The 26,702-nt window shown below is 33.5% G+C and overlaps 2 protein-coding genes across 2 annotated transcripts in view; both read left to right on the top strand.

Moving 5' to 3' along the window:
• Nucleotides 1-5,060: 5,060 nt before the first annotated feature.
• LOC126883577 (uncharacterized) lies at nt 5,061-5,858 on the top strand. Its single transcript, XM_050649224.1, has one exon. It carries the CDS (start codon nt 5,061-5,063, stop codon nt 5,856-5,858), a length of 798 nt encoding a protein of 265 aa, XP_050505181.1.
• Nucleotides 5,859-7,399: 1,541 nt separating this feature from the next.
• Nucleotides 7,400-26,702, top strand: part of LOC126883578 (uncharacterized) — a 57,808-nt gene continuing 38,505 nt past the window's right edge. The window contains exons 1-3 of the mRNA XM_050649225.1: nt 7,400-8,836; nt 8,963-9,526; nt 24,060-24,186. Coding sequence (XP_050505182.1) covers nt 7,400-8,836; nt 8,963-9,526; nt 24,060-24,186 — 2,128 coding nt within the window. The remainder of the gene's footprint in view (nt 8,837-8,962; nt 9,527-24,059; nt 24,187-26,702) is intronic.

Genomic DNA, 26,702 nt, shown 5'->3' on the forward strand with positions numbered 1-26,702 from the left:
TATAAACATCCTGGGTTAACCGATAATAGTATAAAAGGCCCGGTTTCAGGTAAAATTTAAATATGTTATCTGGTAAAATTTGTCAATTTTCATTTATTAATGTTGATTTAGGTAATTGCGTACAATCCAAACTCATTATAAATTCATTAATACAGATAAGGCCTATATTGACGAAACTGTACCGCTAAAATGGTTTTTCGAATTCGATGGTAGTGCGCGACGGGGTTGCTGATCACCTTTTAAGTGGTTTTCAGGTATTTATATAATAAGTTTATGGAACTGAACACCAAAGAGTATTAAAATACGATTTCTTGATAAAATTTGTTTGTCTTTATGTATCATGGGAAGTGTTAATAGTTCAGAGAAATAAGGAAAAATATAGCCTGTTGGTGACACAACCCCCTCCAGGCCGAAACCAAATTTTTTGAGTAGTGTGGACATCTATAATAATGACCTATATGTTTCCTGCAGCCGATTTTGATGATATACATAGTTATAAACAATTGAAGATCAAAAAACGCTAAATTTTCGCTTTTTTCGTTTATTGCCAAATGGCTAAGCATTTTAAACAAATTTGAAAGTAAGAAACTCATAAACCATATAAAAAACTTCAATATGGCTTCCGTTGAATATGTCTATCCTTATTGGTTGCTTAGAAAATTTCAAAATAAATCATAAATTTTGAGTTTTTATAAATATTCATAACTTATGTAAAAATAAACTTAGAATCTTCTTATTACACGGAATGCTGGGACTTCTGGTGCTTAAATTACACACTAAATTTCATAACAATTGGTCAAATAGTTTAAAAGTTATTTAATTTGTTTATCCCAAATTAATTTTTTTTGTAACACTATAAGTCAGAAAATGATAAAGTTACAGTAATACTTTGGATAGTTTATGAAAGAAGAAGATTTCTACTAATAACTTAATTAAACAAGAATGACAAAAAATAATTCTAAGTATGGCAAAATTATTTTGCAAGAACATGTCGATTTTTTGCTTATAAACAATTAGAATAACTTTTTAACCAATAACCGTAGGAAAATTATTTTTCACATTTAGAAAGACTGAATTTTTATACAAATTTTAAAAAAGAAGAAATTGTCCTAGGACAATTAGGGACGAAGTTGCCGCCCCCCATTTTTTAATTCACAGCAGCTTTCTTTATAACAATTACGAAATCAAATCAGTCACATTGGAAATAACATACTTCAGAGTTTTAATGTACCAAATATAAAAAATATATACTTTCAAACAAATCGTCCACAAAGCTTCAAAATGTGACCCTTAAAATCGGCCGGCCTCGAAAGTTGGGAGATCGATGAGAAGGGGGAAGGAAATGTTAACTGTATCTCTTGTTCTCGCCTATGAATTTCGACGTTTCTTTTTTTAATTTGTATGTACTTTTTGCGTACAGTACGAGTATGCATTATTTAAATAAATTAATTGTTATATACACCATCAAATTTGTTTAAACAATTTTTTTTTCAATTTTTTTTAATAATATTTGAAGTAATTTTAATCACAAAACATACATATTTATGAATAATATAATAATACATAGTTTTTTATTAAACTTAGTAATAATTTAAAGTATGAAAGAACAAATTATCCCATTCGATTGTTTCTAAAAATAGTATTGGTCTATGGAAATCAGAAAATCTCAAATAAACTAGGTTTTATTTTTTTAGTAAAAATGCTATTAGATGAATGAAAAACTGAAGTTACAGAACCACCAAAAAAGAGATAAACGTATTTGATTGGGGTTGGAAATTAAGCTAAGAACCGTTAGTGCCGATCCGATCAACAGATCTTCTTTATATCAGATATTTTATTAAAATAAACTATCTGCTCTTGCAAAACTGGTTGCACCGAGTACTTGTTAGTACAGAGATATAAATAGTTTATGGACTTCGATTATCAAAACCTCAATCTTTCTCTATTATCTATTTTGGAGTTTCTTTTTTTAATCTGCATGTACTCTTTGCGTATGTTACGGATATGTTTTTTGTTAATAAAGTGGTTATTTAATTAACTATGTAAATTGTGTAAACAATTTTTGGAAATTCTTTTACGATATTTTTAGGATGACTTTGTTGGCAATTATAGGAGTGGATCATATGCACTTGACTTTACAAAAACTTATAATAAATGGGTAACTGATAATTGTTACGTTTTTCATAAAAATACAAGTATTCCTAGATAAACCTCCTTTAATTTTATTTTAATAGTCTTGCTATCATACCAAAATGTGTTTTTTTGCAATCTTAAAATTATAACTTTCAATGTTGTAAGATACAATTATTACAATATTGTAGAAAATTTCTGAAAATAATTTTGTTCTTTTTATCCTCTCTCTAATTTTGTTACATTTCATTTTTCGTTTATCTAGTAGCATGTTTATCAAGAAATAAATCCTAGTTTATTTGAGATTTTTTATTTTCAATTTAATATTATAAGCCAATTTTAGATTTAGGAATAATTGAATAGGATTAGTAATATAATAATTACAGGGTGTAACAAAAATACAGGTCATAAATTTAATCGCATATTCTGGGACCAAAAATAGTTCGATTGAACCTAACTTACCTTAGTATAAATATGCACATAAAAAAAGTTACAGCCCTTTGAATTTACAAAATGAAAATCGATTTTGTCCAATATATAGAAGAGATTTTTTAATGAAAATAGACATGTGGTATTTTTATGGCAGGAGCATCTTACAAAAAAATTATAGTAAAATTTTGACACCCCATAAAAATTTTATGGGGGTTTTGTTCCTTTAAACCCCCCCAAACTTTTGTGTTCGTTCCAATTAAATTATTAATGTGGTACTATTAGTTAAACAAAATGTTTTTAAAACTTTTTTGCCTCTTAGTACTTTTTCGAAAAGTCAGTTTTTATTGAGATATTTTAAATATTCGTCAAATCCACCACATATTTGTATAATATGGTTAATTACGATTATGAAAACTTGGTAATCGTATGAAAATTTATTATTTATAATTTACAATTTTAGGCATATTTTGAACCATATTAAAAAAGAAGCCACATCTTGATAAGAGGTGCCTTATCGAAAAAATACTAAGAGACAAAAAAGTTTTAGAAACATTGTGTTTAACTAATGGTGCCGCAGTAATAGTTCAATTGGAACGTACACAAACATTTGGGGGGTGTAAAGCAACAAACCCCCATAAAATTTTTATGTAAACATATTAAAAAAGAAGCCGCAACTCGATAAAAACTGCCTTATCGAAAAAATATTAAGAGGCAAAAAAGTTTTAAAAACAGTGAGTTTAACTAATGGTACCACAATAATAATTTAATTGGGTTGTACACAAAAGTTTGGTGGGTTTAAGGGAACAAAACCCCCATAAAATTTTTATGGGATGCAAAAATTTCACTATAATTTTTCTTTAAGATGTTCCTGTCATAAGAATGATACATGCCCATTTTCAATAAAAAATCTCTAATAGTTTTCGATATATTGGAAAAAATCGATTTTCATTTTGTAACTTCAAAGGGCTATAACTTTTTTATGTGTAATTTGTATTAAGGTAAGTTAGGACCAATCGATCTATTTTTGGTCCCAGAATATGTGATTTAATTTATGACCTGTATTTTTGTTACGCCCTGTATAACTAATATGTACGTTGTACAATAAAAGTTACATCAAATATTATTAAAAAAATTGAAAAAGAATTGTTTAAACAAATTTGATGGTGTATATAACAATCAGTTTATTTAAATAGTATAACAGTTTAAAAGCATATTCGTAATGTACGTAAAAAGTACATACAAATTAAAAAAAGAAACAACGAAATAAATAATCGAGAACCAGAGATACAGTTAACAGCTCCTTCCCCCCTCTCATCGCTATCCCAAGTTTCAACGCCGGCCGATTTTAAGGGCCACATTTTTAAGCATTGTGGACGATTTCCTTAAAGGAAATCTTTTGTATACTTGGTACGTTAAAACTTTGAAGTATGTTCTTTCAAATGTGGCTAATTTTATTTCTTAATTGTTATAAACAAAGCTGCCGTGAATTAAAAAAAGAAGGGGGCTAACTTTGTCCCTAATTGTCGTAGGACAATTGTTTTTCTTTCTAAATGTGTGTAAAAATTTAGTCTTTCTAAATATGGAAAAATAATTTTTCTACGGGTAACGGTTAAAAAGTTATTCTAATTGTTTATAAGCAAAAAATCGACATGTTTTTGCAAAATAATTTTACACTATTTATAACTATTTTTTGTCATTTTTTTTAAATTAAGTTAATAGCATAAATCTTCTTCTTTCATAAACTGTCGAAAGTATTACTGTAACCTCATCGTGTTCTGACTTATAGTGTTGCAAAAAAAATTAATTTGGGATAAACAAATTAAATAACTTTTAAACTATTTGACCAATTGCTTTGAAATTTAAAATATAATTTAAGCACCAGAATTCTCAGCATTTCGTGTAATAAGAAAGTTATAACTTCATTTTTACATAAGTTATGAACATTTATAAAATCTCAAAATTTATGATTTATTCTGCAATTTTCTAAGCAACAAATAAGGATAGACATATGCAGCGAACGCCATATTGAAGTTTTTTATATGATTTATCAGTTTCTTACTCTCAAATTTATTTAAAATGCTTCACTTTTTAGTAATAGACGAAAAAAGCGAAAATTTAGAGTTTTTTGATCTTCATTTGTTTATAGATATGTATATCATCAAAATCGGCTGCAGGAAACATATAGGTTATTAATATAGACGTCCTTACTACTCAAAAAATTTGGTTTCGGCCTGGAGGGGGATGTGTCACGAGAAAAATCTTATTTCTCTGGACTATAAGTAGTATTACGCATTTTATTCATTACGTTTTCTATCATTATATGGCTTCCGTGGGATAATAATAATGGGGCTTATTATAAATAAGCCGGGAAAGCCTGGGATAATAATAATTCCGGTAAAGAAGAAACATTTATCTGTAGATGCAAAGCAAATTGTAAAAACTATATACAGTACCTTACTTAAAAGAGGACTTGACACAACTTCCGCGACGAGTAAAATATGCGATTTGACGAAAATACCTCTGACCACAGTAAAAAGAATTACATCAAACCCCATAGAAACAAGAAAAAAAGTAAAGGTTTCAGTTCCACCAAATGTATGGACGAAGCCGATAAGGACTTGATACGTCGAAAAGTCTATACCATGTATGAAGAGCAACGCATACCTACATTAAGAGCTCTGAAGCAACGGCTCAATGTTGACGAAACCCAAATAAGCTGTAGCCTCACCAGCTTATGGAAAATTTTGAAAAGTATGGGCTTTCGATATCGGATAATTGACAAAAGACAAGTAATTATGGAATCTCATAGATTACAAAAATGGCGTTATGAGTATATAACTTCGATAAGAAAATTCCGTTCCGAAAATCATCCGATAATTTACCTCGACGAGACATGGTTTGACACACATTCAACGCGACCTAAAGGATTTGCCGATCCCTCCGGTAAATGTAAGACAAAAGCTCCGTCAAGTAAAGGGAAAAGAATAACGATTTTACATGCTGGATCAGAAAATGGTTGGGTTCCAAATGCCCTGTGGCTTTCTGCAAAGGACATTAAAGACTCCTACGTCGACTACCATGAAGATACAACGGCAGAACTTTTTGAAGAATGGTTCAAAAATACTCTTATGCCAAATATTCCTCAAAATATCGTGATAGTAATGGATAATGCAAGCTATCATAGTCGCCAACCAAGTAAGGCTCCAAACTCTAATAATACTAAATTAGAAATTCAAAATTACATGGAGACTACTGATATGTATTTTGAAGAATGTTTACCAAACAAGAGCTTTTAGAAGTTTTAAAGGCATTTTCTATAAAAAAAAAAGTATATGTTTGTGATACATTGGCAGAGGAAATGGGACATACAGTGCTGCGGCTTCCACCCTATTATTGTATGTTTAATCCCATAGAACATATGTGGCACGAATGGAAGTCTAACGTGGGGTCACAAAATATGTCTCCAACGTTAAGTAATACTGTTGTAGAGTTAATAAGAAAATGTGTCAATGATATTCTTCCAAGTAGTTGGAGAAATTCAGTCCGACACGTAATAGGTAAAGAAAATTCATATCTTTGTGTACATCATAATATAATTAAACCGATCGTAATTAATTTAGATGAGGATAGCGATAGCGAAACAGAACTGTGTGTGGAGTGATACTGTCATCAAATCTACAAATGTTGTTGTGAAAACAACAGTTATTTACATTAATTTGCTTTTATAAAAATATCTCTCTGTAAATCTGTTGGGACAATCTGTATTGTGTTTAAAATATTTAATTCTCTGAAAAACTTGAGTGTAGCGTTGTGTGTTTCATAAAATATACATCTGCATTTTTTATAGTTTCGGGGTAAAAGCAGGTCATTTTGCCAAAGAAGTGTAACATGTGTTTGGCCCTTTTCAGGGCGAATGGTGTAAACTAAACTATCAAAGATAATAGTGCAGAGATTTTGAATAGAATTTCAGCAGTCTCTTTCTGATGTCAGAGATGAACACTTTGTTCGCTTGTGCGTCTCTTTTCGCCGTAAAAATACTCTCTCCGCAATAATTAATAGATTAAAAAGACTCTTACTCTCTCTCGTTCGCTATTAAGACTATAATTTATCGTTAAGCCGCTTATTTGTCAAAATCGTTGTTGTTAATAAATGTTTTGTTCGCCGAATACCCTTATTTATCGCTAATACACAACCCTTTCTATCGTATTAATTAGCACCCTTAAAACCAGACCAAATTAAATCTTAGAACCAGTTCTCCTAAAAGTTCACTATTTTGTTTATATCGAAGGACGGGACATACGGGTGTGGTCCTAAAATATTCACCTATGTCCAATTAGGCAAAAGGTAATAATTAAACCATTTTTGCCACGGTGGGGTGAGATTGAATAAAAACTCACACCATTTGATGGTCTACATCGACCCGGATTTTTGGTTGGTTTTCGCGTTTGTGCCGCTTTTTCGGACATTTTTGTGTGTAATACCTCTACAAGACTTGTTAGTTCGCGTCGCGATAAACTCTAAGTAAAAGAAAGTGAAGTTATTGTGTGTGGTTAGTAGCTGCCACCTGTTGCTTTATCAATTGGACTAATTTGGTGAGATTTTTCCATTTTTTAAAACTTTTATTGCTGATCCAAGGTAAACTCTGCTCAAAGACATTTTACGGTCAAAAACACTTTTGTAGACATTTAACGTAGACGCTGTATCTCTCTGTGAAACTTAGACTCTTATTCTCTCGCCGCGCTTGTTAATTGACAAAAAACTCTCCAGTGTAATTTAGATTTTGCCGCGTATCGATAGACTCTCTCTCGCCGTGTGTTCAATCGAATTCGGGATAGAAATGGAAGACCTCAAGAAAAAAAGGACGCCTTTAAAGGCTAAAATTACAAGAATTGAAAACTGGCTCTCACAAAAGGCTAGTACGGAAAAGGATGCGCTACAATTTCAATTTCGGCAAACAGAATTAAAAACCTGTTTTTTAAAATATGAAGAAATAATGGATCAGATAGACGAGATTGATGAAGCCGGTACTGAAGCAGAAGACAGGGTAACAACTGAGCAAAAATATTTCTCTATTCTCGCGGGCCTACAGCGTAAGATGGACGAGTTATTGTTGGGCCCCCCTCCTCTCAGATCAAATAGCACTCAGTCAACTGTGGCCACTGCTAAGGTTAGGCTTCCGGAGATCACCATGCAAACGTTCTGCGGGTCATTCTCTGAGTTCAACTCGTTCTACCAGCTCTTCGAGACGCTAATAGTGAACAATGAAGAACTCAATAACGTGCAACGATTTATTTACCTTAAATCGTTCCTGCGAAATGAACCCCTCCAGTTGATCGACAACATCGAAGTTATCGACGAAAATTTCGATATAGCTGTAAAAACTCTCAAAGATCGTTACGAAAACAAATCGCGAGTGATTAGCTTACACATTCAAAAATTGTTAAAGGCTCCATCTCTAGTTAAAAGTAATTCAAAGGCATTACGCGAATTTTTAACTCTAGCTCAGCAGACGCTGCTTGCTTTGAAAAATATGTCCGTACCAATTGAGCATTGGGATTTACTATTAATTGAAATATTTTTACAAAAATTAGATTTTGCTACACATAGGGCCTTTGAATATGATATTGGGACAAAGACCTTACCTACCCTTTCACAGTTTTTTAAATTTCTCGAGAAAAAGTGTGATATTCAGGAAAAATTAAATGTTTCAGATCATGATAAAAAGGTTAATAACAGGTCTCAATCAAAAACATCTTTCTTCTCATCAGTTGACCAACCATCACACTCTTTCTCTGATAATAATTGTACTTTTTGCAGAAGTAATGCTCATAAGGTTTATCAGTGTAATGATTTTAAATGCCTCTCTTTACAGGAAAAATTTAATTTTGTAAAAGGTAAGAAACTGTGTTTTAATTGTTTGGGTAGTAAACATTTCTCTCAAGATTGCGGCTCTACTCGATCATGTACTTTGTGTGGGGGTCATCATCACTCATCCCTCCATGGAACCTCTGAAAATGTCTCTTCCTCTAGGAACATCAATAGGCAAGCTCTCTCTCGTGAGCGCAATGCTCAAACTCCTCAAAATTCTCAAGGTGCTTCTCGTGTTGTCGCTCCCATATCTACTCAGCATTCTTTTAATAATCGCAGCCAAAATGAAGCTTCTACTAGCTCATCCAGACCTCCTTTAGATATGCAAAATTCTCCAGATTCTCAGGCAGCCACATCTCTCTCCGCTTTATCAGTTACAACTGATGTATTGTTGGCTACCGCTTTAGTAACCGTTTATTCGAAAGACGGCAGACCCATGCATGCCAGAGCGCTCCTAGATAATGGGAGCCAACATTCGTTTATCTCTCGTGATTTGGTTGAGAAGTTAAAACTCATCCCTTATTTTAAACAGCTACAGATATCAACCATATCCGAAAACACCTCACTCTCAAACGAAATGTTAAACTTAGAATTTTTCCCCTATAATGTAAAGGACAGAAGTTTTAAAACTTCTTTCGCTGTACTCGATAGTATAACTTGTAGGCTTCCTAGAGCTACTATAGATAGAAGTAAAATAAAAGTCCCACAGGATCTCACTCTCGCAGATCCCTCGTATTCTGTTCCGGGTAAAATTGATTTGCTTCTGGCTGGTGATATCTATAGTGAATTATTGACGGATGGATTTATACGGTTAGGAAAAAATCTTCCCATTCTTCAGAATACTCACTTAGGCTATGTTATTTTTGGTACAATTAATCCTCAGGTTTTTCACCGTAATTCACATTTGGCTATCTCTCAGTCAAATGTTTCTCTCTTTGTTCAATCCGAACCCGAAGAACATAAGTTGGATAAGTTGCTTCAACAATTTTTCGAAATTGAAGAAGTTCCCCTCATTAGTAAATTAACTCCCGATGAAGAATTAGCGGAACAAATATTTAGCAAAACTACTCTTGTGTTACCTTCAGGTCGCTTTCAAGTAAATCTTCCATTTGTCTCTGAAAACGCTAATAAAATGTTAGGTGAATCCTTTAAAATGGCTTTTAAAAGATTTATGAATTTAGAAAATAGGCTCTTAAAAAACGAAAGTACATATGCTCAGTATAAGTCTTTCATTAATGAATATCTTCTTCTCGAACATGCGAAAATTGTGCCTCTCTCTCTAACCAACGAAAAGTTAGAAAATAAATATTTTCTACCGCATCACTGTGTGTTTAAGGAAGAATCTTTAACAACAAAGCTTAGGGTTGTTTTTGATGGTTCGATGAAAAGCTCTAGTGGTTATTCGCTCAATGATATTTTACTCAAAGGTCCTACTCTTCAACCGGAACTTTTTGACATTTTGCTATGGTTTAGATTGTATTCCTTCGTTTTTACAACGGATATACAAAAAATGTATAGACAAGTTAGAATAAATCCTGCTCAAACCTCTCTTTTAAATATTCTCTGGCGTGACTCCCCTGAAAAAGACATTGAGTGTCTTGAATTGCAAACCGTAACGTATGGAACTAAAAGCGCTAGCTTTCAGAGTACTCGCTGTTTAATGGAACTGGCACAAACTTATCAGACTGAGTATCCTCTGGCCAGTGATGCTCTTCAAAACAGTTGTTACATTGATGACATTCTCTATGGCGCTAATGATGTACAGACTCTCCTTAAGGCTCATAAGGAAATAACTAGTTTGCTTGGAACCGCTTGTATCTCTCTCCATAAATGGTGTTCTAACTCAAACTTGTTTTTAAAAAATATCTCTTCTCTCTCTTCGAACACTACTTATGTAATAGCTCCAGATAATGGCTCCAATAAGGTTTTAGGTTTATGTTGGAATCCTATTCTTGACACCTTCTCAATCTCTCTCCCAAATTTTACCTTAAAGGACTCATACACCAAGAGAGAAGTACTGTCAATGATTGCCCAAATATTTGATCCTCAAGGCCTAATTAACCCAGTTACAGTTGTCGCTAAATTAATCATGCAAAAAATTTGGATTTCCAAAATTAATTGGAACGATATCATAGATGCAGATACGTTGCATGAGTGGCTAAATTTTGTTCGCAGTCTCTCTAATTTTAAGGATTTAAATATACCTCGGTGTCTCTTTTTAAGTCAAGAAATCACTAGTGTTGAGATTCACGCATTCTCGGATGCAAGTTTAAAGGCTTATGGAGCTTGCATCTACCTACGTGTGATTTATAGATCAGAACAAGTATCTTGTTCACTTTTAGCATCTAAGAGTCGTGTCGCTCCGCTAAAACCCTTGACTCTCCCAAGATTGGAACTCATGGGTGCGCTATTGTGTAGTAAGCTCACAGCAAGGATTGCTAATATTATTGAAGAAAAACTCTCTCGCTTAGACTCTATAAATATGTGGTCGGATTCAGAAATTGTTCTCGCTTGGCTTCGTTCGCATCCCTCTCGTTGGACTCAATTTGTAGCAAATAGGGTTGCACAAATTTTAGATAATTCTCCTAACGCTCATTGGAGGCACGTACGATCCAAAGAGAATCCTGCCGACATACTCTCCCGAGGAATGCTACCCGCTGAAATAGTTAAATCTTCTTTGTGGTTTCATGGTCCTCAATTTTTGAATCAATCTCGGTTGGATTTGTTGAAATACAATCCAAAAGTTTATACCTCCAAGTTACCCGAAGAAAGGAAAGTAACTCTTCACATTCGAAATGATCAAATAGATTTTTTCACCTCTCTTTCTGATAGGTTCTCTAATTTTTCAAGGTTTGTAAGAACTTTAGCATTTATATTCAGGTTTGCCAATAATGCCAAATCGCCTTCTCATAAGTTATCAAATTCTCTTGAAGTAAGCGAACTTCAAAACGCTGAACTGAAGATTGTTAAGATGCTTCAGTATTCTTCTTTCTCGCTTGAGATTTCTGAGATTAAAAAAGGTAAAACTCTATCCAATAAGTCTATTTTACGCTTAAACCCCTTTTTGGATGAAAATGAAATGCTGCGTGTAGGAGGTCGCCTTGGTAACTCAGACGTTACATTTGATCAAAAATATCCTCTTCTCCTTCCCTCAAAAAATCGTGTAGTACGTCTCTTTCTTCAGAGAGAACATATCAGACTTTGTCACTCTGGTCCTCAAAATACTTTATCTCAAATTCGACTTAAATATTGGCCTTTAAATGGACTACGTGAAGTTAAAAAGGTCATACACCAATGTATGGTTTGTTTTAGGTTTAATGCCAAACCCGCTATTCAGATTATGGCAGATTTACCAAAGGAACGTTTGCAATCCTCTCGAGTATTCGCTCATGTCGGATTAGATTTTGGCGGGCCCTTTCAGATCAAAGCTTCCAAACTCCGCAAAGCTCCTTTGATAAAATCTTATATTGCTCTTTTCGTTTGTCTATCGACTCGAGCTGTTCACATTGAAGTCGTGTCCGGCCTTTCTACAGAGACGTTTCTTCTCGCTCTAAAACGTTTTATTAGCCGTAGAGGCCTCCCTCAGACTATATTCAGTGACAACGCCACGAACTTTTTGGGAGCTCGTAATCAGTTGTTTGAACTTTATAAGTTTTTAAAAGAAAAAGAAAACTCTCGCTCTATTAATGATTTTTTGGCATCATCGCATATTCGCTGGAAAACCATAGTTCCTCGAGCCCCTCATCATGGTGGCATCTGGGAAAGCGCTATAAAGAGCGCAAAGCATCATATCCGTAGACTCATGGGTGATATTAAGCTCACTTTTGAAGAATTTACCACTGTTCTCACTCAAATTGAAGCTGTGCTCAACTCTCGACCGCTTTGCTCCCTCTCAAATGATCCCTCTGATCTAACCTATCTGACCCCTGGACATTTCTTGATTGGACAATCTCTTACGTCATTTCCTGAAAGGGATGTAATCCACATTCCCGAAAATAGATTAAGTTTATGGCAACATCTCTCTAAACTCCAGCAAATGTTTTGGAAAAAATGGTCAATTGACTACTTGAACAGACTCCAAAATCGCCCTAAATGGTTTCTTCCTCATAAGAACCTAGAGCCCAACGATCTCGTCTTGTTGATTGAAGATAACACTCCTCCTCTTTACTGGGCTCTAGCAAGAGTGATTGATGTCTTTCCCGGAAAGGATGGCCGAGTAAGAGTTGCATCGGTCAAAACTAAAGATGGAGTCTTCAAGCGCTCTATTAATAAATTGTGTCCTCTACCAAATGACTGTTAAAATTAAGTTAAGTTTAGTGTTTTCGCTTAAGAACATTGTAAGTTGATTTATGTTAGGTTAGGTTTATGTTAAAGCCAGTGCTTCAACGCGGGGGAGTATGTTGTGAAAACAACAGTTATTTACATTAATTTGCTTTTATAAAAATATCTCTCTGTAAATCTGTTGGGACAATCTGTATTGTGTTTAAAATATTTAATTCTCTGAAAAACTTGAGTGTAGCGTTGTGTGTTTCATAAAATATACATCTGCATTTTTTATAGTTTCGGGGTAAAAGCAGGTCATTTTGCCAAAGAAGTGTAACATGTGTTTGGCCCTTTTCAGGGCGAATGGTGTAAACTAAACTATCAAAGATAATAGTGCAGAGATTTTGAATAGAATTTCAGCAGTCTCTTTCTGATGTCAGAGATGAACACTTTGTTCGCTTGTGCGTCTCTTTTCGCCGTAAAAATACTCTCTCCGCAATAATTAATAGATTAAAAAGACTCTTACGTTCTCTCGTTCGCTATTAAGACTATAATTTATCGTTAAGCCGCTTATTTGTCAAAATCGTTGTTGTTAATAAATGTTTTGTTCGCCGAATACCCTTATTTATCGCTAATACACAACCCTTTCTATCGTATTAATTAGCACCCTTAAAACCAGACCAAATTAAATCTTAGAACCAGTTCTCCTAAAAGTTCACTATTTTGTTTATATCGAAGGACGGGACATACGGGTGTGGTCCTAAAATATTCACCTATGTCCAATTAGGCAAAAGGTAATAATTAAACCATTTTTGCCACGGTGGGGTGAGATTGAATAAAAACTCACACCAAATGTTATGATTAAAAAAAACGGTTTTTTTTTTTCGGAACTACAAATTATTGTTAATGGTTGAATGTTTGTTTTTCTAGAATCTTAGCAATTAAAATAGACTTAATTTATTTTAAAACTAATTTGAAAACGTTAATTTCTATTCGGGTATATAAGGCAAAGCAAAATATTTTACATCCGTTTTTTTTTTGTTTTTGTCGTCGTAATTATTGTAAATTTTGAGGACTCTTTGCCTTATTATAAAAGTACCGTCTAGTCAGTGTTAATTGTCAAAATATCAACCCTGTCTACCTCGGTTGCTTATCGCTCCGGGTGGGTCTTAACAATGGGCCAGGTCAGATAAATTTAATAATATTTACGACCGCACTAATTGAACTCAACCATTTACTGTTAAACATACCATACCATAATTGATTATACTGTCTCAGATTTCTCACCCCTTGATGTCCACTCTACAATTATTATTAATGCTGGGCTATCTGATCATGATGCAGTTTGTACGAAGTTTAATATCTTTAGCAAACCCTCCTCGAAACCCCGACGTTTAGGCAGGATTTTTTCTACCCGTAACTTTCGTAATTGTCGGTCTTGACGGTCCAGTTAGCTGGGGCTCAGTCGATGGACAAGTTTAGTGGATTTGCGATTTGCGGTCGCTGGTTCGAGCCTCAGCTAGGTCATGAAATTTATAAAAGGCCAACGCCGTAGTATAAAACTCAATAGAGTCTACGGCTTGGTCTGGAATAAACTGGCGTCTGATCGGCCTATGGAGGAGCGGTACGGGAAGGGATAAGGGCTTCCGGCTTGGTGATACTCCTCCATAGATCCCTACCGAAGGGCGTTGACGCCTAAGAACGGTGTATACATACATACATACTTTCGTAATTTCCAAAATTTATGCTTAACCTCTGAGTGGCACTTTCCTGCTATAGACGTGGATAATAATTTCAGTGATTTTTAGATAAGCTTGTCTGTATCTTCAATAAGGCATTTCGTCTAATTCCAATTAAGCCAAGACATCGCAAACCCTGCACTACTAAAGGTATCCGAATATCTTCCAAGAATATGCGTTCTCTACTCTACATCAATAAATTTACTACCAACGTATCTATGACTGAATATATCACCAAGTACAGGGCAACCTATCTTAAACTTTTAAAATCAGCTAAAAAAGTCTACTACCAAAACCGTCTGGGAAGCTCTAAAAGTGTTGCAGAAGAAACTTGGTCCATAATAAACGATCTTCGTAATAAAACCCACACTGCTCAAACATTTTCCCTTTCAGACCCTGAAAATCTAAATGAATACTTTATTAATGTGAGTAAAAATATTACATCAACTATTTTGCCACAAAAAGATCCCATTTCCTATCTCCCTAATTAAAGAAAGGTCTCGAATTCATTCTTTATAAAACCAGTCGATAAATCTGAACTGATCCAAACAATCAATAGTATCAAAAGCAAATCTTCCTGTAGTACTGATGGTCTATCGATAAAAATTTTTTCTAATCGCCCAGAGAATGTGTTGGAAGTCCTCATCTCACTGATTAATGATTCTTTTGAGAAAGGCAAGTTTCCAGAGTGCCTAAAGGCTGCCATCATTGTTCCTCTTCATAAGGGTGGTGAAATATCTAATACCTGCAATTATAGACCTATTGCACTACTACCGGTACTCTCCAAAATTATTGAGACACTCATAAAAGCCCGACTTTTGTCCTTTCTCGTTAAAAACAACATTTTATCACAAAATCAGTTCGGATTTTTAAATAATAAATGCACCACTGATGCCATGTTTTCTGTACTACATGAGGTTTATCAAGCACTGAACAATAATCTTCACACTGCCACCGTTTTTTGTGACTACGCCAAAGCTTTTGATTTTGTAAATCACAACATTTTGATAAAAAACTAAATTTCTACGGAATTCGAGGTATTTCTTTGAATTGGTTCCAATCTTACTTGGATGATAGGAAACAACTGGTTAGAGCAAATGATACAGACTCTAGTCTCAAAAACATTGTATGTGGGTACCTCAAGGATCAGTATTGGGCCCTCTACTTTTCCTTATCTTTATTAATGACATCACTAGTTTAAAAATCGATGGAAAAATCTTTATTTTTGCTGATGATACCAGTATCACTTGGAGCAACTCAAATATTGCAACTCTTCATGCTACTATAACTTCTGATCTACTTACAATAAAAACCTGGTCTGACTCTAATTTACTCTCGTTTAACGTAGATAAAACAGTATCATTATCTTGTAAAGGAGCTCTCCAACCCTTACCTCTTAATAACAGCCAGATCAGTACTGTTGATTTTGTAAAATTTCTTGGTATTTTTTTAGACAGTAATCTTAAAAAATGGTCCCTCCATATTAATTTGTTAAGGAAGAAACTATCTTCAGCTTGCTATGCTATAAGATCTATTTTGAATGAACTCAATTTAGCGTCTTCCAAAATAACATATTTTTCTTTGTTCGAGTCACATCTTCGTTATGGTTTTCCTTTTTGGGATTCTGGCACAGCTGCCCAATTCGATGTTATTTTCAAATTACAAAAAAGACCAATAAGATATCTGTTTGGCCTCATAAGAACAACATATTGTAGAAGTTACTTCAAAGATCACAGAATTTTAACCCTTCCATCTTTACATATTTTAGAAACTGTTTGCTTAATTCGTAAACATCTACATGTCTTTCCACCAAGACCTAATCATGACTACTTCACAAGAAATTCTACCTTTGACGTCTATTTATCGACCCCGTCATCTGAGTTAGTAAAGAAATCTATATTATATTCCGCAAAAAAACTTTACAACCATCTCCCTCTACAACTTAAATCTGCAGCATCTTTCCCAAATTCCGTAAACTGACAAAAGCCTACCTATCCGAAAGACCATATTATGCAGTAGAAGATTTTCTTAATCAATAACTAAGAAATTACAGTACCCTTTGCACAAGTAGTATCTTTATTGTTATTTTTCATCTGTATTTGGGTGTCATATGCAGCAGCTTAACTTTTAAACTTAATTACTAGGTAGACTATGCAATTTGCAATTTATTTTAAATTTTGCAATTGATTAACAGTTTAACTTCATTATTATTATTATTATTTTTTAATTTATACTGACGATTTATGTAATTTTAGTAAATTGAATTGTTATTGTTTTGTTTTCTTGACTTTTTGTAAGCTTTGTCGATAAAATTCTACAATTTTTCATAACAATAAAACATATTTCTATTCTATTCTATTCTATTCTATTCTATTCTATTCTATTCTATTCTATTCCATTCTATTCTATTCTATTCTATTCTATTCTATTCTATTCTATTCTATTCTATTCTATTCTATTCTATTCTATTCTATTCTATTCTATTCTATTCTATTCTATTCTATTCTATTCTATTCTATTCTATTCTATTCTATAATTTACAACTACTCCATATATTTTTTGGCTGAGCGATGTACACCGCCGGGAAATGAAGTTGGAGCGCTACTAAGATAGAAATTTGGAACGTGAATGTAGCCAAATATCCAACTAGTAATTCCACTTAGTGGGACCACAAATCGGAACGTGAATACACCGCTTAAACTATGATTATCTTGTTTACAATGACCTAAAGTAAACTTTGTTTTATTTAACAAAAGCCAAACTAAAACTCCCTTGAAAATCGTTATGTATGTGTGTTAATGATCCTTTCAGTTTAAGAATTATAGCGTTTATTTACTCTGAGTCGAAAACTTCCCTTCCATTCCGCTAAGTATGGAACAATCCAATCTGAATTGTGTTAGGGTTAATTTTTCTTCTTATCTCGTATGTCCAGTCCGTCACTGTTTATTTCTTCGTATTTGCAGAAGGTTTGTGGTGTTGAGGCACGCAAGGCGGCGAGACATGCGATCTTGCCGTTCCTAGGGGTTTATAGCGAAAGGATGGAATGGCAACTTTATTAATTATCGTTTCTTAGCATGCCGAAATGCGCTGCAACTACGGGTTTTATTACTTTTCTTTGAGAAAGTTTTTATATGTATAGATAATAACTTTAATAGCCAGATCAAAAAACAGTTAACCCTTTGTGGCCTAGTGGCTAAACGGTGGAACACCTTTAAATAATTTTTTCCTACTGCCCAGTGCCGTATTAACCATTAGGCAAAGTAGGCAGTTGCCTAGGGGCCTCGGCCCCAAAGGGGGCCTCCTAGGGCCCAAAACGACAAAATAATAATTAGAATTAAATAAAAACTAGGTATAAATCATAATATATGTTGAACAATTCAAATATCAGCTAGTGAAGCTGCAACCAATGAAAATGCACGTGATGAAATAGAAATAGCTGAGAGAAACATAGCTTCCATAACTGAAGAAGATCAAAAAACATAAAATGACAGTTATATTCCAGTTCAAAAAAAGAACCAGAAACCGAAAGTAATTTAGAGACCGAAGTTAAAGGTAAATTGGGCTCAGAATTTGGAAACAACATAGGATTATGGAATACCATAACTGAAGAAATATGGAAATTTTGAATTGGGAAAGGTTCTTCAAAATGTAAGAATCCTGATGAACGTTTCTCAGCATAAAAAAAATTTTGAGGGCATTACAAGATTTTTTACACAATCTGTGGTTTTTCGAAAATATATCAGTGTAATAAAAATTAAAAGAGATTGGCTAACCTACTGTTCCTCAAATGGAAAAGTTTACTACTCTTCATGTATACTTTTTGGAGAACATGGCGAACGTTTGACGAACACTCATCGACAGGCAGCGCCTTTATGGTCGAATTGACAGCTCTTTGGAAATTGAATTTAATCAACAAGGAGATTACTGGATTCAAGTTCTGAAAAGAATATTATCTGTGGCTACGTTTCTATCTTCTCGCGGATTAGCATTTAGAAGTGATACAGACATTCTTCGTTCACAAAATAATGGGAACTACTTAGGCCATTTAAAGCTACTTGCAGAATAAGATCATCTTTAAGCTCTCATTTAGCTAAGTATGGCAATAATGATACTAAAAAGCCTTCTTACTTATCTCTGGGATATAAGATCTGGGAAGAAATAATAGAGGTAATGGGAAAACACGTTTTGAATACAATTGTTAAAGAAATTAAGGAAGCCAAATACGACTCCTTAAGTGTCGATTCAATTTCAGATTTGTCTCATATTGACCAGTTGACTATTTATTAAGATATGTAAATCCAACTGATGGTTAAAGTGTACGAGGGTTTTCTCACAGACATACCCATCACAGACATCACCAGCCATACTGGAGAAAATATTTATTTATCTGTTTTAATTATTTAAAACGACTGTTGCATTGCTGTAAACGACATGAGGGGACAATCGTTCAATAAACATGTCAGTCAAATATAATGGTATTCAGGCTCATTTATCTAAGATTAACAAACTTGCAATTTACATTCCTTTTGCCGCATACTCGCTTAAAATAATTTAGTTGGAGTAAGTGCTGTTGAAAGTTGTATTGGAGCAATATCGTATTTTGGGTTTGTTCAGTCCGTGTACAACTTTTTTTCAGCCTCTACCCACCGTTGGAAAGTTATGATCAAATGCTTAAATCAAACTCCACTAAGCGATCTCATTCGCCACGATCTAGTCATTAAAAGAATAAGCAGCATTAGATGGAGTGCAAAGGCTGACGTAACAAGAGCTTTGTCCCAAGGTTACAACGTCTTTAAATCTGCTGTACATTCTCTTGCTGAAAACACTAATCAAAAGGATGAAACAGTTCAATAGACTAAGTTTTTGTTGAAAGAAATGTCAAAAAAGAAACATTCGTAATGAATGAGTTTTGGCATTTTGGGCTACAATTTAAAACGCATCAACGCTGTCAGTAAATCATTACAGAGAAAAGAGATTGCACTTAAAACTGCAGATGGAAGATGGAGATGGAGGGGTTCGCCGAGGTGCTTTTGGAGGGAGAAGGAATAGAGGCCTTAAGGGGCCTCATAGCTTGGGTTGCCTAGGGACCTCAAGATTCTTAATCCGGGACTGCTACTGCCCGAGTATCAGATCACGAGATTACAAAATTCTAGGATCAATTATTATGCATAGTGTACATCATACATTTGGCGCGCTAACAAGTGGATGACAATGAGGTTATTTTATTGCTGCAAATAAACAAACCTTCTTCTACTGCTAAAAGATATGAATTTGTTGATAAATAGATGTATTTATATATTACCGTATTGAGACTTGATGAACTGCGAAGATAACTAAGTGAATTTTGATATTTTGTATGGTGGTTCCAGGAAGGTGCCACTAGGCCGTCGGTAACACTAGTAGGTATGTTTTGTTACAGAATTCCAAAATGAAAAGACGTCTTGATTTGAGTAAAATAACAAGTAATGACGCTTACGATTTACTAAGAGATATCCCATCGGATGGATCTGACGCTAAAAAAATTGTTTCATTCCATTTCACTCTAAATAATTTTTTCGTTTGTGGCCTAGTGGTTCCACATGTTACCACCACCTTTTTTTATAATAATTACAAAGTTTTAATATAAAAAACCTTTATTTTGTATATTTTTTGCCCTAATATCTCCTAAAAACAAATTATTCACCATCTAATATAAACAAAAAAAGTCCGTCCGCAAAGGGTTAAGAATATTATTAACCTTATACCAAAGTATATAATTAGTCCAGTCGGGTTAAATTGTTAGATGAATAACAGGCCTAACCTTGCATTAGGAGCTGCCCCAAATTTTATTTCTCTAATCTTTAGGGGGGGGGGGGTCAATAGTAGTGTAAATTTAAAATCTCGACTGAATTCCGCTGTTGAGAACCGTTTTTGTTCAAAATTGTTGAAAATATGATTTTCTATAATTCCTATTGTTATAATTTTTTCGTGCTGTCGATATTTTCAGAGTTATGGCGGAAAATAGTGACAGTTAGAGCATAATTATTGAATTATCTCGTTTATTATTAGTTCTACGACAAAAATGATCCTATACAAAAATAGAGATAATTAAATTATATACAATTTCGATCTTAAGTGAGAAAATAATAAAAAGTGGTGTGGGGAGCATAATTATTGAATTGAATCTTGTTTCCGAGCTGCTCCAAATTTTATAATTCTATCCTTTAGGGGAAATCAATAGTAGTGTAAATTTAAAATCTCGACTGAATTCCACGGATGAATTAGCCGCCATATTGATTTTAAAGGAGAACTGTTGTTGCTTAATATCTCCGCAATTTTCAACTTTTCGACAAAAATGGTAGGAACTAAAATTGTTGGAAATTAAGTTTTCTACAATTTCTTTTGCACAATTTTTTTATGCGATAAATATTCCCCGAATTAAGGGGGAAATAGTGGAAGCAGAGGGGAAGCATAATTATTGAATTGCCTCATTTATTATTAACTTTAGGACATAATTGTACATAAACAAAAATAAAGAGAATTATATTTTATACAGTTTTTGAAACTTCCAATGAAACACCAACCAAACTAAGTACATAAAAGACATAAATAATAACTTATATGCTTTAAGTTCACTTAATTTTATTAACTAGAGGGTTTTATTGGTTTAATTTGACTGTCGATATTTTAAGTTTCATGTCAGCTAATAACGGAAAACAGTGCAACAGTGAAGGAAATGGCAGGAGAACGGAAGGCTTGGAAGAAATGGATAAAAGATGGATAGGTGATACCAAAGTCCGACGCTCTTATAGGGCATAAGGACAACGAGAAGAAGAAGAAGAAGAAGTTGTCAGCTAATATATTTTAATATTTCAACATTTTTTTTTTAATTTTGGACCCTGTTGGGGGGAATTTCCCCATTCCCCCCCCCCCCGTCTTGTAGACCCGCCACTGGTTCTCTCGAAAAATTGTAGTAAATCGTAATTGCAACAATTTCAGCCCTTACACTTTTTGTCAAAGGATTGAGAATGGCGGAAATATTGAACAAAAACAATTTCTATAAAATCGATCATTTCTTAGGCTCGTACTTTTCTTTAGATCAAAATTGTGCAAAATCAAATTCTATTCATTTTTTTATAGGTACATATTTGTTGTAAAACTAATAATAAACGAGTTAATTCAATAATTCAATAATTGTGCTTATAATAAAACAAGTGAAGAAAAAAAGAGGGTACAAAATGGGCAATAGAGAGATAAAAATACTCTGTTATGCTGATGACACCGTGTTAGTAGCAGACTGCGAAGACGACCTACAAAGATTATTGCACGAGTTCAACATTAACGCAAAAGAAATGAATATGAAAATATCAGCCCAAAAAACAAAAAGCTTAGTAATTGCCAAAGAACCAATAAGATGCAAATTGGAGTTAAACAATCAAATTATACTTATGTATAATTTGAGTTTGCATACTAGTTTATCCTAACGCGCTTAGGACAAATTAGTTTGTCCTAGGCCAAACTAGTTTGTTCTAGGCCAAACTAGTTTGTCCTGAAATCGGGTTTGACCGGTATCATATATATATTCTTTTGTGATCGATCATATAAAATCAGTTTATACAACGATTATATATTTACTTTAAAATAAAAGTAACTTAACATTTTGTGTTATATTTTTCATTTTATGGAAAGCCAAGTTTTATTTTATAAAGTTCTTATTGAATAAGAAGAACGGTTTATCTTAATTCAGTATAATTCTGTGAATTCTGTGAAATAGACATAATCACAAACCAAGCGGGGCGCTCCACTTCAAGCCCGCGCTCGGCAAATTGAATATTCAGCGTTTTTTCTTCTTTAGATAAATTTAATGAATTCCTTGTGAAAACTCTGGGTAAAAATTCAGGCGGATAAAACTCCCTGCCAGAAAAATTGAACTGCCGGGATTTCTTTTGTGTTTAGAGACTCTTATATCAACAGGAAATTGATCCATTATTAGAGGTATATGTATGTACAGGAAAACTTTTTCCTTGTGGATTTTTACAGGAAAACTTTTTCCTTGTGGATTTGTATATGTATCACCTTTTGAAGCTTTTGTTACCTCACATATTATGAAGAGTATTATTAAGCTTTATTGAAAATATTTGATTCAGCCAAAGACTAACCTTTAGCGCCTTATGATGTATATTTTTTTAGTTTTATTTATAATACAATATAATTTAATTTTTTTTAAGTTTAATTAAGTTTAATTTAAATTTAGCTTTTTCTTATTTTTTTTATTAACCCCATTTTATTTCCAGTATATTATCGCTCATAAAAATAAGTAAATTTTATGACAACCGTTAGACGATGGCATGCAAGAATTCTCTCCACTGAGAGGCTCTCTTTAATATATAATAATTAACAAACAAAATTAATAAACGAATTCTATTTGAATCTGTTTATTAAGTATGTAGGCTTAAAACGCTTTAGTCGACACACTTTGTCGTTGACATTAAACAGTTCGCGCACTAAGTCTTTAGAGTTGGCACTAGTTTTATTTTTGTATTTTCCCCTGTACTTTGTGACTTCAGCTTTTATGGATTGAACTTTGGAGGTCTTTTTCTATTATATTGTCTGAAACATACCACGGAGCATTATTTATAATTCTAAAAACTTTGCTCTGGAATCTTTTTACGATTTCCAAGTTTGAAATTGCTAGCAGGACCCCATAATTGAATGCCATACGTTCACGTTGGCTTCAGTATAGCTTTATATATGAAATTAATATTTGGTAGATTTAAGTGCGATTTCCTGCCAAAAAGCCAATAAAATTGTGTTAGTTTGAGTTCCAATTGTTTTCGTTTTGTAAATATATAAATATGCTCTCCATGTTACTCTTCTCTCAAGATGTATACCTAAATATTTGACTTCGCTTCTCCACGTAATCATTTGATTATTTAGTAACACTGCTGGACATATACCTCCTCTTAGTGTAAAGGTAACATCGATTGACTTGGTCTCATTAACTCGAATTTTTCAGTTTTTTAACCATGCTTGTAAATTATTGAGGCTGGCTTGTAAGTTTCTAGAGGCAGTTACTTTATCATGATGAAAGGTGAGTGCTGCAGTGTCATCTGTGACAGTTGCTGCTATTTTAATTCTTGATGTTGGTAGATCTGCAGTAAAGAGCTGGTACAAGATTAATCCTAACAGCCGGGAACTGCGGGGAGTTCGTTTGTGTTTAGAGACTCTTATATCAACAGGAAATTAATCCATTATTACAGGTATATGTATCGCCTTTTGAAGCTTTTGTTACCTCAACTATTATGAAGAGTATTATTAAGCTTTATTGAAAATATTTGATCCAACCAAAGACTAACCTTTAGGGCGTTGTGATGTATATTTATTATTTTTATATCTAATATAATATGATTTTATCCAAATGGGGTTTGGCAATAAATCAAAACAAAATACCTAATATTTACGCTCAAGAAAAAATACAGTTATTGTAACAAGGGGTCTATTGAATAAAAAGGAGTATTTGCTTTCACTTCCTCGTATTTAAGTATTTACTTAATAGTATTTAAATAAAGCATTAAAGAAATGATTTTATTCAATTACTATTAAGTAAATACTTGTAAGTTAAAGCAAATACTACTTTTTATTCAATAGACCCAAGGTTACAATAATTTGGGGAATATGGGTTTGAAAAGGTATAAAGACCGTGACAGACACGCAAACTTTAAGTACGCGAGATTAATGATCGCGGACTTACTCGGCTCGCCTTCGGTGACACACGGTAAGCTTACTCATTATACATTGCGATGTCGTCGAGAGAAGATGCTACAACGTAAAACGTTATTTTTTTTTAAATAATCTATATTATCGGCATTTTCAGTACCTATGTTTCATAAAAATGAGCACTTACATTTTACATTATATTTTACAAAAAATATCGTTTTATTAAAAAAAATAAATAATTTGTCCTGATAGACCACCGTCGTTCATTTATGTAAGTTTTTTCGTACGGCTGAGGGTACGATTCAGTCCCAAATTGGTCCCCAATTATGACCAATGTGAAAGGTCGCCTTGTAGGATCCTTTATTTTTGGTTTTGAAACACATATGAACGTGACATCGCATGTACCCAAAAAGAATAGAAATGTATTACTGGTTTCATCATTTCATCACACTGATTCAGCAGACTGAATGGACGAAACTAGCAAAAGGCCAGAAATTTTATTCTATAATTATACCAAATGTGGAATAGATATTGTATATAAAATGGCGTCACCTTACAATATGTCTAGAAATATTAAACGATGGCCACTGGTAATTTTATGGGATCCTAAATATCGCCAGTATAAACAACGAAGCCAATTTATTAAATAATTAGGAAAGACCTAGTAAAAAGTTATTTTCAAATTAGGGCTACATCCTCAGAATTACTTTCTCATATTCCATAAGTTGTTATGAAATACTCTGGAATGTCTACACAAAACCGACCTAATCCACCACCAGGTAAAAAATCATTGCAAATACTGTAAGAAAAGGAAAACCAGATATTTTGCACACTTTGCAAATGTTGGTTATGCATGGATCCTATCGTAGCCTGCTGTAAGAAGTGTATTCAGCAAAAAATTTAGAAACTGTCCTCGTGATTACATTTTCTATTTTCTGTGTACCTAATTTTGCTGAAATCTTGATGTTTTGTAGTAGAGTTTGATTATTGTTTTGGTCAGGTTTTCTTAAATAGAAGAATAATTTGATTTTTTGTAAGTGTGGTAAGCTCTCAAAATTATGATGTGAAATATATCACTGGTTTTTGATCTATTTTAATTTAATACAAGGTAGGCATTAACAAACAAAATATTTTCATCAGTATGGAGAAAACAGCCTATAAATAATTAGGTTTAGGTACTCAAAATAAATAATCAAAAATTATTTAGTATAGCTTAAAATAGTTTTATACGGTTTTTCTCAAAACATATAAAATGTAACTTGTCTCCTGTCAACAATAAATGAGTGAATTATTTATAGGCAATTTGCTTAATTAGTGAAAATATAGGTGTAACTTAAACACAATAAAAAAGGCCCTCGGCTCGGGGCTCGAAGCAGTGATACACGTACGAGTAAGATTTCAAACTGGTTGGATCGACGGCGTGCTTACTCGGCGGACTTAAAGTACGCGTACTTACGGTGACACACGCGCGAAAAAGGTTGTCGAGCCATAAGTTCGCGTACTTACTCGCGTGTCTGTCACCCCTTTTACACTTTAAATATCTTGGGGTCTCAGTTAATGGAACTAATGATAGAAGCATAGTAAGCATTTAGAGGATCTTGGCAGGACACAGAACGTACTGGAAATACAACTTCCTCAAAGAAAAGGAGATAACTCAGAATACTAAACTGAAAATGTGCAGAGCAGCAATTAGATCAGTAATCATATAAGATGCTCAAGTAATGTGTATGATATAGAAAGATGAAGAGAGATTGAGGATTCTATAGAGAAAAATAATTCAGAGAATAGCAGACCCAGTAAACTTAGGTAATAATAAAAAAATACTTTTGAAAGGAGAAGACAGCGCATCATATTGATTAAGGCACAGAGGCACAGATGGATGAGACGTATAGAAAGGAGAAACCTTGAAGCAGTTATTAAGAGAAACACCAAATAAACACTAGGATCAGGTAGACCACAAGGAAGACCGAAAACCAGATGGGATAGTTGAGGACCTTAAGAAGATGCAAGTTAGAGAATCTATTGTTATATAAATTTTATGGGGAGAATTTAGAGAATTAATTTTATGTCAAAGACCACGAGTTTGTAAATTTTCATCGCTCTGTATACGACCAAGATTTGTAAATAAAATAATTTAGCCGTAAGCAGTGTTTCGTGGCAGAGTGGAAGGCTAGTGGTAAAGTTTCTACGAACGGATTTATACATTTCAAAACAATGAACTAAAATACGGTAGTTTTGGAAAGTTAATGAGCCGCATTGGAGTGAAACAATAGACCATGTTTCTAAATGGTTTCCTAGGAAAAAAACGATAGTAAACAATTTTATTTAGTTTATAATAGAGGGTATTTATAGAATGTAAGTAAAATTTAATTTTAATATCTCCTGGAAATTGACAAGACATAAAATTTATATACAAGACTAATTGTTCTTAAGAATAAAAAGTAGGGATATGATAAGTGGAGAATGCTTGTGATTGAAGAGGAGACCGATGGAAGGGGAATAGAGTGGTGAGTCTCAGATTGAGGAGATAAAAATAATTGACTGTGTAATTAAGATCGGAAGCAACCAGTCCAG

The sequence above is a fragment of the Diabrotica virgifera genome, chromosome 4 (assembly GCF_917563875.1).
Source record: "Diabrotica virgifera virgifera chromosome 4, PGI_DIABVI_V3a".
NCBI lineage: Eukaryota > Metazoa > Arthropoda > Insecta > Coleoptera > Chrysomelidae > Diabrotica > Diabrotica virgifera.

Coding starts and splice junctions, on each gene's coding strand:
- LOC126883577 (XM_050649224.1), top strand. CDS start 5,061: ATGCGATTTGACGAAAATACCTCTGACCACAGTAAAAAGAATTACATC.